This window comes from Sarcophilus harrisii, chromosome 5 (assembly GCF_902635505.1).
Source record: "Sarcophilus harrisii chromosome 5, mSarHar1.11, whole genome shotgun sequence".
NCBI lineage: Eukaryota > Metazoa > Chordata > Mammalia > Dasyuromorphia > Dasyuridae > Sarcophilus > Sarcophilus harrisii.
In genome coordinates this window covers 100,700,778-100,714,865 of record NC_045430.1, presented here as the reverse complement: position 1 = coordinate 100,714,865, position 14,088 = coordinate 100,700,778, and the positions used below count along the sequence as shown (strand labels likewise).

The 14,088-nt window shown below is 37.1% G+C and overlaps 1 protein-coding gene across 3 annotated transcripts in view; it reads left to right on the top strand.

The window, feature by feature from the left end:
- Positions 1 to 11,275: 11,275 nt before the first annotated feature.
- Positions 11,276 to 14,088, top strand: part of GXYLT1 (glucoside xylosyltransferase 1) — a 77,312-nt gene continuing 74,499 nt past the window's right edge. Inside the window, exon 1 of one of the 3 annotated variants that reach the window (XM_031938166.1) lies at positions 11,276 to 11,618. In XM_031938166.1, coding sequence (XP_031794026.1) covers positions 11,398 to 11,618 — 221 coding nt within the window. In that variant the 5' untranslated portion in view covers positions 11,276 to 11,397. The remainder of the gene's footprint in view (positions 11,619 to 14,088) is intronic. The other 2 variants (XM_012551672.3, XM_003772452.4) reach the window with 2 other exon arrangements.

Below are 14,088 nucleotides of genomic sequence, written 5' to 3'. Positions count from 1 at the left end.
TGAAGAATCTCCTCCACACATACAGGATCTAATTTCTTATTCCCTTCACTTATAAAATGACCTAAATATTTTACTTCACTTTCTACAAATTGCAATTTATCCTGGGAAACTTGTAGTCCCTGTGCTCCTAGATAATTTAACAAATTGATGGTGACTTGGGCAAGGTCACTCCTTTTCGGTCTCTCCACAAGAAGATCATCTACATATTGTAAAACTTTTACCCCTTCAATTGGATTCTTAAAATTTTCTTTTTTATTCCTTCAATATTTGCCCAAATAAATTGGGGGACTCCATGTATCACTGGGGTAACATATACCATTGATATTGCTGTTTTCTTCCCGTATCTGGGTCTTCCCATTTGAATGCAAAAATGTTTCCTCTATCTTCAGATAAGGGGCAACTCCAAAATGCATCCTTTAAATAACCATGCACTACCCTCTGGAATCTTTCCCAAGATCATGTAAGGGTCCAGTACTACTAGGTGAGCTAGCAGCACTATTTTGTTTATTTCCCTCAAATCCTGGACCATTCTATACATTCCATCCTTTTTCCTTACTGAAAGAATGGGGGTATTGAATGGTGAGATGCAAGGTTCAATTAATCCTGTTTTTAGCAATCTCCCAATTACCGGCTTCAGTCCTTTCCTTCCCTCATTTGGAATTGGATATTGTCAGACTCTAACTATGGTATGTGGGTCCTTTAAGGTTATCTGTATTGGGGGAATAGACAACAGTCCTGGATTTTCGGGACTTGCCCAAACCTCAGAGTTAATCTTCTGTTTGTCTACTTCCCTCATCACAAAAGTTTAGACTGGAACCAGCAGGGGATCCCTAGGCACAAGACTGATTGAAAGATTTGTTATCAAATCTCTCCCTAACAAATTCACTCCTGCCCCGGAAGTCACTAAAAATTGTCCAAACACTTTAAATCCCTCATATTCTATAGGTAATGCCTCAGTCATAGGTACTGAGAAAGTTTCTACCTTAACTCCAGAAATCATCATATATTTTGATGATAATTTCTCCCCTGCCAGTATCTGTGTCACAGAAGTCTGGGCTTCTCCCGAATCAACCAAAAAAACCATTTCTTCCTTTTTGGACCCCACCTTTGAATTTATCAAGGGCTCTAAGTGGGGTCTCCCCCGAGCTCCTGATATTCTTAATCCCCCAGTTCCACCAGGGACAGTACCCATTCCTCTTCACTTTTCTGCGGGCATTTCCTTAGTGAAGTGGCCTAATTTCCCACAAAACCAACAAATCATATCAGCCCTCTTCCTTCCACTCCCCCCCACCCCACCTCGTTCCTGACAAGGTTTTCTTGCACTCCCCATCACCTCTTGCTTCTTATTAGCATTCTATTGCGTTGTCTGCAACATCTTAATCTTCCTATCTCTTTGTTTTTCTTTCTCCTCATCCCTCCTTACATACACCTTGGTGGCCTCTTCCAGAAGGGTTCTTAAAGGGGACTACATCCATCCCTCAATCTTTTGTATTTTCTTATTAATATCTGACCAGGAATTGGATACAAACTGTACTGTCAATATTTGCTCATTCTCCAGGCTATCTGGGTCAGCCCCTGAACATTTCCTCATTCCTTCTCTGAGTCTTTCTAAATACTGAGCTGGTGACTCATAGTTTTCCTGAATGATAGTCAATGCTTTGTTTATAGTTTGTCTCTTTGGGAAGGCATCCCGTATTCCTACAGTTACTAGTTCCCTCAAGTCCTGCATATTTTGCTTATGTTCCTGATTGTTGTTGTCCCATCCTGGGTCATTCACTGGATATTTCTGTTCTGCTGGGATTGCTCCCTCATTCAGGAGTTGGTGCCTTCTCTTTATAGAATATGTTTCTTATAATACTGCCTGTGTTCTAGATCGATCAAATCTTCTTAAATTGTGACTCATGACCTCATATGGGGTTGTGTAACTGAATGTGGGGGTTACCAAATTATGATTTATTACCAGTAAATGTTTGATTTGTATGTTTATATGTTATATATATATATATATATATATATTATATCTATTCTGACTAAATATATAAGCTGGGGCTTAAAAATTGGTCCAATTGTTTGGATGCCCCAACCAAATCTTCCATAATAGAAACTAACTCTTTCTTAAATTTTCTAACCTCATTCGCAGACAGAGGTACATTTACAAATCCAATGCCTCCCTGAGCCCCACCTAATGGGATCTCTCTAAGTGGATACATATTCTATACCTCGTTTGCTAATGTCCCAGATCCTTTTTCTCCCTAAAGGGGAGATTCTGAACATCCTGTCTTAATTGCTCTAATTTCTTTTGTAGATATTTATATGAGCCACTGTGAGCTCTGCCTATACTTCCCTAGCCTAAATGCATTACTTCTTCTACAGGAGGGGGAAGAGGAGGCAAAGGATCTTCCTCTGCAGGGGTAAAAGGGGGAGGCAAAGGCTCTGTGGTACAAGGGGCGGTACCACATAAGGGGGTGGAAGAGCAGCAAGGAGATCCCACTGTCCAACTTCAGACTCTAGGTTCTTATCTATTTTCCCTTTTGACTTAGCCTGCTTGCTCCCTTCCTTTGTTTTGCTCAGAAAAATTTTCATAGCTTTAGCAGCTCCTGGCAGTCAGAGGCTAGCATAAGCTGATTCCTCTGGATTATACCGATCTCTGTTATTTGCATATATATTCAATTATTGGCATATCCAATCCTCAGCAGAACCATATTTTGGCCAGATTATTCCCCCACCAATATTTTGGTTGCCCCAAACAAAGCAGCAATACTTAATCATTATTTTCTTATCTTTCCCTTTATATCTGGATAACTCATCCCAGTCTTTGAGTCTCCCAAGTGGGCTATTGACTGGAATTCTCTGGCTAGCATCCTGACACAAATTCTTGGACTGCTTCTGTCCCATTTTACAATCTGGTCTCAAACCAAGTTGTCAGCAGATGTCCTTCATTACCCTCATGCCCACAGTCACCTGAGAGAGCTTTCTCAGAAAGTCCTTTATCACTGGGGTCAACAGCAGTCCACTAAAAAAACAATTTTTAAGAGGTCTAGTCCCTCAGGTCTCCCTCAATCCAGCCAATAGACTCCCAGACTCCCTTAGAGGTTTTTACCTTGAGTACACATGTATCTTTTCAGACTGTAATTCACCAACCGTCAAGACTCTATTTTCCTTTGGTTTTCAATTCTGCTTTCCATTGAGTATCTCTACCTTGGGTCGTTTGTCTGAGAGGGAGGGGGGCTACACACTCAAAGCCAGAGATCACAGGAAAAAGTAACCATGAATATGCCTATCCCCTTTTGGGACGCGCTGCCATCTCCCCCAAAGACTCATCCTGGACAAGCCCCCAAAACTGTGAGGAACTTATCCTTACCCAAAAATGACTACTCAAGAGACCTCTCAAAATAGGAAGCAGAAAGATTGATGTTTATTAATAAATTCTCATGAGAATGAGCAATTCCCCCCACGAGATAAGGGAAAGAGAGAGAGCTCACGGTAGAAGGGCTAAAGAATTAATAAAGATATACAGCTTTTATAAATTCTGTTACAAAGGATTACATAATAAGTTGGGGAGCATTAAGAAATAGGTGCCCTCTCCCCTAATTGAATGTTAAACATTGGTGCCCAAAACAGATTAGAATGGAATACTTTCAGTTTCCCTGATTCCAAAAGGAACCATCCATCAGACCTTCAAAATTCAGATTACTAAACTAACAGTATTTAAACTAATAATCTAAATATTGCTAACATTGAACAATGATAAATGCCATCATCTTAGGTTAAGTAAATATATCTAAAGTTTAAGTAAATATTGGTTAGCGCACACTATACTTATGCAGGTCACAGGGACTTAGAAATAATGAAAAATAAAATACAGAAAAAGAATTTAAACATTCCTGTAAATTCTTCACCTTATCTTTACATTCCACACATTGCTGTTGTTATTGTTGTTGTCGCTGTTGTTTGTCCTTCATTCTCAAATAGGACAATGACATTAGGAAAGTGATGCCATGATTTGCAAATGAATTGGATTTAAGTGAAGGAAGGCTGTGCAAAGTCACCTCACTTTCTCCTCAAGAGCCATCTAGGTCCAGTGGTAAGATATAGATCAGGATGACTAAAGATGGCGCTGGATGCAATGGGAGATCTTGGTCTTTTTTAAGTAAGAACTTCCCAAGTCTCAGTTTGACTGAGGCAACACTCATTAATTTTAATTTAATTTAATTAATTTAAAATTTAATTTAATTTTAAATTAAGGCTAGATGAAGCCTATGTCCTGTTTTCAGAACAAAGTTTTTAAGTGAATAAAAAAGTTGGATTATAAAGGAAAACAATTATGTTGAAATAAAGATAAAATTCTCCCATCCAAGTTCATAGACCCCCACCCCATCCTGAAATGTCTACTCAATATTTCAATTAAGTTTAGTGAAAATAAAAATATATTTTCCAATTAAATTTCATGGACCCTCTGAAATCTATTCACTGACCCTGTGGGGTCCAGAAGATTGGGGGTTTTATATATATTTTGATAACTGCATTTCAATATAATTGGTCCTATGTATTTTATTTGATGCATTTAAAAACATTTCTCCAAGAAAGATCCCTAGACATCTCCCAAAGGAGTTCATGATCTCAATAAGAATCTCTACTCCAGATTTGCTACTTTTAAGAATTACAATAATTTTGGAGATTGTTTCTGCTATTAAATCTATTATAAAAAATTATCTGGCCATTTACTATGGGCTGTGGTACAGTTTTAACTGAGGATGAGAACAATTTGAGGCTAAGTGGAAGGAGTATCAAGGTTACTGACCTTTAGATAAGTCATGGAACCCACTTGAAGGATGTCTTGTGGAATTCATCTTATTTACTTGCTCACAAGGGTTAAGAAGCATCTTTCCAGGTGTGGAATAGTATAACATAGCAAGAGGTCTAGAATCAGCATCTGAAAGAAGGAATAGATGAGAAAAAATTTCTTACAATCTAGTATCCAATAAAAAGGAAGAAGAAGAAGAAGAAGAAGATAGAGAAACAGAGATAGAGAGACAGAGAGAAAAGGAAGGAAGGAAGGAAGGAAGGAAGGAAGGAAGGAAGGAAGGAAGGAAGGAAGGAAGGAAGGAAGGAAGAAAGGAAGGAAGGAAGGAAGGAAGGGAGCGAAAGGACAGTGACAGTGAAAGAAGTCACAGAATGGATTTTACTAACCTTTTACCTGGAGAAGGCTCAGATCTGATCCAGAGTAGGGTAGAATGTCAGATGAGGAAGACCTAGGTGCAAATTTTGCATCTGATACAATCTCATGACCTTGGAAAAGTTGCTTAAACTCTCAGAGCCTTATTCTTCACAGATGAAAGGGACCTCAAAAGTAGACCCCACCTCATCCTAAAATATCTACTCACAATTGTAGTGTCACCCATGATCTTAAGAAATATTTTAATAGTAGTTATTCACTGATAATAGCTAGTATTTGTGTAGAGCTTTAAAAAGCTTCTTAATGAGTGTCTCTGCCTCAAGTCTCTTCCCTCTCCAATTTACACAGACATCAGAATGATTTCCCTAAATTACATGTGCCTGACCATACCAATACTCTTTTTCAATAAATTCCAATGTCTTGATATTACCTTAAGGATCCAATTATAAACACCATTGTTTGACATTTAAAGTCTTGCAATCTGGCCTTAACCTACTAAATTGTTTTCCTCTTCTGGTGTTAATAGGCCTCTTGCTATTAGAGCATCTAGGTGGTACAGCAGATAGAGTACTAGGCATAGGATCAGGAAGACCTGAGTTTAGATTTGACATCAGATACTTACCATGTGACTTTGGGTAAATCACTTAATCTCAGTTTTCTTACATATAAAATAGGAAAAATAATAGCACTTCCCAGAATTATTATAAAAGATCAAATGAGATAAAATTTGTAACAAATTTGGTCTAAAAGACCAAGATATTTGAGAACTTTCTGATCTACCTAATCTGAAGAAGTTATTTGACCTGAGATATTAATTACCAATATAAGGCTCAAAATATTAATCATTCCTTGTAGTCTTTGTATTATAGCAATAAACTTTCAACAGATGATGATAAGGCAATGAGACTACATAGAATAAAAAGGGAAGAGATTTCTTTAATGAGAAAAAGGTACAGGGAGCCCCTGAACTCTGCATGATAAGGAAAAATGGTTATAGAAATGGCAGAAAAAATGCTAGCGGGGTTTAAATTGGGATCATGATTCCAGGCTACAGCTTGCATATCACACACAGATACACACACACACACACACACACACACATACACACACACACTAGCATTGCTTAGAGGATCACTAATAACCTTTTTTAAATATCTTAAGAGTCCTGAAAAATCTGCCTATACAATCGCAAAATGAATCTTTTTCTGGGCCTCAGGCTAGCTCTGTTTATTAGATCTCCTGAACAGGACTCATATATATTTAAATCATATTGGCTCAAACTGCTGCTCTGCTTTATGAGATGATGTTGCTACGGTGTGGAGCAGGGTGATTGAACAGTATGCTCTTTCTCATAATCAACTTCCTTAGCATTTAGAACTACACACATTTTGCTCTGCTTTCCTAGATTTTTATTGCTATTTTATCTAACAGCATATACTTACACAAATATTATAAAAGTTATTACAATTATCTATTTAAATGATCTTACACTTAACAATTTTTGTGAATTATGACCAGGTCAGTTCTGAAAGCTGGTAGATAAAAATTGGAATTATTTAATTTTCTTGAACATCATTCACCTCCACCCTCAATGCCACAAGAAGAAAATGAAGAGTGAATAACTTTCTGGTCACTTTAATAATCCTTCAGGAGTAATTGTCCTACTAAGGATTAATGTGAACAAACCCTATTTTACAATATCAGCCCATGTTCCATGGGCTTGAAGAATTAAAAAAAAGAAACTGAGAGATAAATTTATCCTCAAACCAAATCAACAATATATTACATTTATATAAACATTTATATAATACTTTGGGCCCTGAGGTGATGTAATGCATAGAATAGTGGGAATGGAGTCAGGAAGACTTATCTTCATGAGTTCAAATCTGGACCCAGACACTTATGAGCTGTATAACTCTAGGCAAGTCACTGTTTGCTACAGTTTCCTTAATTGTAAATGAGCTGAAGAAGGAAAAGACAAACATTCCAAGGATCTCTGTCAAGAAAACTCCTTGACTATAATAGTTCCCCTTAAAATCTTTGAAATTATCTCCTACAAGTATATACAGAATCCAGAAGAAAAGGTACTCAAACTTAGAAAGCATATGCATAATTACCAGTATATGCTGGGTTCCTACCACTTGCAATAACTTGTCTTTATGAGCTCTTGTAACCATCAGACTGCTATCTAACTAGTGATAAGCCTCTCCAAATTTGTATGAGCTGGTCCTCAGACAATAAGACATCTAGTCAATCAGCAGGCCCATACTCACAACTTTCAAGGTTGATAAGATCTGCCAGAGTTTACACACAAAACAAAGTGGAAACAAAAACTGGGAGGGTTTAGGTAATAATAATACTGGCAGCTGACATTTATATAGCATTTGCTATGTGCCAAGTACACAGTAATAATCTCATTTGACCCACAGCCACAAAACAAATATCAGAGTGAGGAATCAAACCTAACACTAGCTCAGACTAAGATGGCTCTTAAATCTGGTTTCTTTCTTCCTGTAAAATTCTTGGTTTTGTGTTTGGACTGGTCTTTTGCTTCGTCTTTTGTTTTTCTACATGGACAATTATATTTAAACTATCCCTCCCTTTCTTCTCTCCAGGTCTGTTGAAACATCACTTATCTGCTTTGACAGGAACCTGCTAGTCTCTTGCTAATCTTTGACACAAGCCCAAGGGACATGAAATTCAGTTCTTAAATTTACCACTCTGCTTTTTTAGTCTATGACAAAGAAAACTAAATGTCACTCTTAAAATCTTTAACTTCCACAGCTATTCACTTCCCATATCTTGATTTATCTTCCTTTAATTGGAAGAAGAAATGAAACCAATACCTGTGCTTTCATCCTTCTGTTCCCCCACCATTTCTTCATTTTACTTTGTGATTTTTGATGGTAGGCATCCACTAGTTACAAGGTCCCAGCAATGCCAGGCTCATTGCTTATAGATGAACAGCCAAAAATAAAAAAGCTGAGACCAGAAGACAATCAAGAGCTAGAGATCCAGGATAGCTAGATGGTGCAGTAGCTAGAGCACCAACCCAGAATTCAGGAGAACCTGAATTCAAATTTGGCCTCAGATAATTAACATTTCCTAGCTCCTAGTTGTGTGACCTTGGACAAGTCACCTAATCCCAATTGCCTCAGGGGGAAATAAAGAGCTAGAGATCCACCAATGATTTGAGAACAAAGGGCTCAAGTTTAAACACATAGGATCCTGCAAAACCGAAGCTTTAGGTACACTTCAGCAAGAGTAAAGGAATCCCCAAAATTTCAATAACAGCAAACCAAAATGCATCACTGGAATTTGCCAAAAAGGGGCCAGGCATAATTCCCATGTGATTTGGAGATTCCCAGGAAGTGGTCACTGTTTTTTTTTTTCTTTTTGCTGAGGCAATTGGGGTTAAGAGGGCCAGATTTGAACTCAAATTCTCCTGACTTGCTCTATCTACTGTGCCACCTAACTGCCCCCTCTGCTTTTTCTTTTTACTGCTTTTCCTTGAAGGTGGGTAGGTGCGAAGTGAGTTAGAACATTTTGTATCTATGTTTGAAATGTTTCTACCCCTATACTTATACACTCATTACCCTCTTTGTTTTGATAACTATTATTATCCCTATTTTATAGATGGGGAAACTGAGGCCAACAGGAGTTAAGTATCCTGGGCAAGTCATTTACCCTATTTGCCTCAGTTTCCCTATCTGTAAAATAGGATAATAATATTGCACTTAACTTTTCAAGGTTGTTAAGATCAAATGAGATAATTATGAAACACCAAGCATGATGCCTGACAAATATTGTACTGTATAAATGTTAGTTACAATTATTGTAAGTAATATCCATTATTAATATTTATTATTATTGATATTAATAATGAATAAGACAAACTGACTGAAGACTCTCATAAGAATGTGACCTAGATTTATGCCCTAGTTATAACGTGAAGCTTTGCAGTAACAAGTTGTTTTAGTTTATTTTAGACAAACATACATTTCCCTTCTCCCTTTCCTGTTTTGCCATATAATGTTCCTAATATGGTATGTGTGTCATTGGCTAGTATCATTAGCTTCTTTATTCTTAGTCCTTGGGTAGATTTTTAGTTAGTCTCTGCATATTCTGCATTTAGAGTATATGTGGTGTTCTTTTTCTTTAAAATAATAATGGTTCTCTCTGGGAGAAAGGTTTCTCGGGGAGGTTTTCTAGAGGCAGCTTTAGTCTCAGTTGAAATAAATAATTACTCCAAAATGCAGCCAGCTGGTAAAAATGCAAACGTTTATTTTCTCCTTCCAAAATAGCCCAGTTAGTTGAGGCCTATTTCTCTGCTTGGTTCTAAGAGCTCTTGCATCTTTGTCCTTGGCTTCTGCCTCTGCTTTCTTCAGCCTCCAGCCAACACCACCTTGGTGGCAATGAATCTCTCTTGCCTCAAAGAGAGGGCTTGTGCGCTTCCTCCCAGAGTGCTCCTCTCCCACCCCAGTCAATGTTCCGGAGTAAGTCTCTAGAGTGGCTCACTGGAGCTGTATTTATGCTGAGTGTAAAAGGCTGATTCCACCTTCTGGAGGCAGGGATTAAGGGATGTGTGAATTCAGATATCTCTTTCTAAACCCTGAAATCTCCCAAACATGTGAACTCCAATGAGTACTTAAATATTTCTTGCTTCTATGAGCTCTCTAAAGGTGTGAACACAAGCATCGTTTCTATCAGTTGTACTTAGTACCTTGTTTTAAGTTCTGGCCCAAAATATCTCCTTCTAAGATCAAATCAATCATATTGAACCATGCCAAATTAGATAATTATTGTCTTTATCAACTATAACGGCTTAACACTTTGTAAAGATTCCAACAAGCCTGGACTGTCCAGCCAATGGGAGAAAAGATAAGAAGGGAGGGGGGAGAATTCCCTTTTCAGCTATATAATCCATTTTCTGCATATACACTTAGTACTGCTCTACTGAAGTACTATCTTATTTGGGGGAGTTGTCCTTTCTCGTGATATCGAGATTATAATAAATCCTTTTTTGCTTTTCTAATTTGAGAGTCTCTGATTTCAATTTGGGTAGGGGTCATCACTGTCCCACAGGACAATAAGCACAGGATTAATTTTTAATTAATTAGTTTTTAAAGAGTGCAATGAAATACACATAATACAAAATCTAGCACTAACTTGAAGAGAACAACTTAATTTTGTTTCATAGTTAAGGCCTGATGTTTTGAGCCAGTCTTAATATTAAGATTACATAAATGACCACTGCTGTCATAAACTTAAACCATATAAAAATTGCGTGATCCAAGTAATTAACACACCATGCCTACTCTCTCCAAATTTGTAAGAGACTATGTTCCAGATTGAGAGGGAGGAGTATCTTATACCTAATACTTTTATGATACTATCAGTTAATATCTTTACTTTGAACATAAATTCAATAATTGTTTATTTGAAGTAAATGAACTGGAAGGTGTATGTGGAGGGGAGGGGGGGAAGCACAAACAACCTTGTCCTGAGTTTGTGCTTGATTACACAATTTGTAAGGGTGGTAGTGTTAAATTTTAAAATAACATAAATGATTCTGCCTAAGCTTTCAGATATATAGGTACTAAAAAGAGGAACAGGGCTTTTTCTGTAATCTTTTGGATCCTTCACACTTTAAAACTGGTTAGCTTTCAAATTTTCACTCCTTCCTTTATAACGGGGGCAGATTCAGTGATTGGGAGAATAAGAACTCAGGTTTCACTAATCAAAAATCTTGCCTTTAATCACTTTCTCATTCAGAGAAAAATAACTGTGAAAAATGGTTTCTGGTGGCTTTTTGACAGTTTGGCAATTGCCAAACCACTAGTCAAGTGCTAAAGCCACATCAGCTCCATGAAATCCTTGCCAAGACTACATTCTCAAGTTCAGTGCACAGGCTTCTCAGGGAGCCCTCGCCTCCACCTTCGTACCCAGAACCTTCTATTTTTGGAGAACCTGGTGTTATAAGCAGCCAGGCTGTCTGACTCAGGCACTGAGGCAGTGTGACGCAAGCTGCCGGGCTGTAGTTTTGGACTTCCGCCACGGAAAGGGGAAGAGGGCGCGGAAAGGAAGAAGAGGGAGGAGGAACTTGCGGCTGCAACTGCGCAGTGGCATTCGGCTTTCAGTTCGTCAAAGTTGGGCGACTGGTGGCCGCTATAGAAGCAGCCCCAGCGGCCATCGTGGGCCAGCTGTGACTGGAGGGAGACATGCGACGTTACTTACGGATGTTAGTGCTCTGTCTGGGTTGCGGCTTTTGCTCGTTGCTTTACAGCCTCAACCAATTCGCTGTGAATCTGGAGGAAGAAGCATCTGGCGATGGCGGGAAACTAAAGGCCGCAGCTACTTCCTGGCTCACTGTTAGCAAACGGATAGCTGGGAAAGGAGCGCGAAGCGTAGGCCCTAAGGAGAGTCCCGGGGGGCCCGACAGGTAAGCTGTTTGTTTTTAACTTTTCTTTTCTTACGTAGGAGACCTCGCCCTCTAGAGGGCTGAAGGAAGTTACAGACTCTTCTTTTGGACTGCACTGGAGCCTTGTTGGGTCCTGCGGCAATGCCCCTCTTTCTTCAGTATTGTGCTGCTGCTTTACTTCCCCTTCTTTTCCCACACCCAAAGCACAGAATTCGAGCCTCAGATTTCGATCCCTTGGCTTTAGTGTTTTTCAGACCTCTGCCCAAATTTCTATTCTGCTCTGTGACATTTAATATAGCCCCCAATTTGTAGTAGGTGATTTTCAAGTAATTAAAAAGAATGCAAATGAAAAAGAAAAATTTAAGCACAAGGTAGTAACTTTCAATTTCATTAACTGAAAGGGATTCCCAAATGTTTTTATGTTATGATTTTCGAGTACAGGCCTCTTTAACATTGCTAGTAATTCTACAAAGTCTGGATACTTTATATCTATTTTTGTACTGTTGTTGCACTTTTAAGTTTAATAATATTTCCCAATTGAAAAACCTCCCATTGATGTTGAAAACCAAAATAATTAACAAATCCATGGATTTAATGAGTGAATTTTAAGCAAAAAGTATTTTAAAGATAGGTTGTGTTTTGTCAGCGTGTGTGTGTGTGTGTATAAGTGTATAAATTGTTATATTAACTTGAATTTCCTGGAGACTTTTGAAGCCAAATAATCACCTCTACTCTAGTATAATCCAAATAGTATTTATCCAGAAAGAATTTAACTAAACCATATGCTTATTGGTCTTTTGCCTCAATCTCTTGGGAGTGTTGGAGGTTATTCCTAGACAGGGAGGAGAGTTTAAGGTTTGCATAAAGAAGCTAGGCAGCTCCTTTGTCTGGTGAATCCCTAGCACATCTGAGATCTCCCTGCTTATAAGTAAAAAAACCAAAAACTACTAAAGCTAAAAAAATGATTTTTGGACTTGTATTATAGATAATTGAGTGTACTTTGTGCAGATGTGAATATTATGAGAAATGATATTTGAGGAAAAATATACCATATTTCTATACCATAATAATAAAACATAAGCAATAAGAGATGAAAATTCCATTACCAAAAAACCACTAAATACATAAAATAACTAGGAATCAATCTTCTGAAAGAAAATTTAGATAGATTAATTTGCAAAACATTCCTTAAATGACAGCCTAAATAGCTGGGAAAAGATTCCGTTCTCATGGCTTGGCTTTGGCAGTATAATAAAAATGACAATACTTTCAAAATTAATTTATACTATCTATGACATACTAGTCAATGCTATACCAACAGAACCCTTTAGAACATTTCATTTTGGAAAACCAAAAAATTTAAAGGGAATGATGAAAAGAAGTAAGGATCAAAGGGAAATAGTATATCCAGACAGCAAACTGTATTTTGGTTAAAGAAGAGAGAGATTGCTTAATAGAATAGATTAGACAAGGGAAGATTAAAGAAAATAGAACTAAATTATTCAGTTTTTGATAAAGTAGAAAGACTTTCCTGTTTGATAAAATTTGCTAGAAAATACAATAGTCTGGCAGAAATTAGGTTTAGATTAATAACATACCACACTGCACAATACATTCTGAATTGTTTTGTGATTTTAATGTTTAAGATTTTGATGTAAAAGAAGAGAAAATAGATCACAGAAGAGAAATAAATCACAGCTATTGGGAAAGAGATGTGTTCTTAACCAAACTAGAGATATAAGCAATTTAAAAAGATTGTGGATAATTTTGATTACTTACTTGAATCTTCTGCCTACACAGCATTAGTACATATAGGATAAAATGAGAAGTGGTTGACAGGAGGAAAATCATGTCAAATATCTCTGGTAAGGGTGTAGTATCCAACATATAGAAATTGTATATATGATTAATGGCAATTTCCCAGTAGAATAATCAAAGAATATGAACAAATAGCTCTTAAAAGAACTGCAAAATATTCACAACCACATGAAAAATTATTAAACCTTAAAGTTTTTATTTTCTCCGTATTAAGGAGAGAGAAAACCTGATAATCAAGTTCAAAAAAGCAGAAATATTAAATACATCCTTTTCAGATCATATTGCAATAAAAATTACATTTAAAAAAGACCTGGAAAGATATATTGAAAATTAATTGGAAGCAATAATCCTAAAAAATGAGTGGGTAAAGAACAAATCATAGAAATAATCCATGATTTCATTAAAGGAATGAGAATAATCACATGACATACCAAAATTTATGGGATATAGACAAAGCACTACTGAGGGGAAAATTTATATCTCTAAACTTTTACGTCAACAGTATAAAAAAAAAATCAGAACAACGATTTAGACATACAACCAAAAAAATCTAGAAAAAGAGCAAATTAAAAATTCCCAATTACATACCCAATTAAATGAAAGGAGAGATTTTTAAAAATTGAAAGTAAAAAACAAAACATTGAAATAGTTGATAGAAGATTTTAAAATAAAA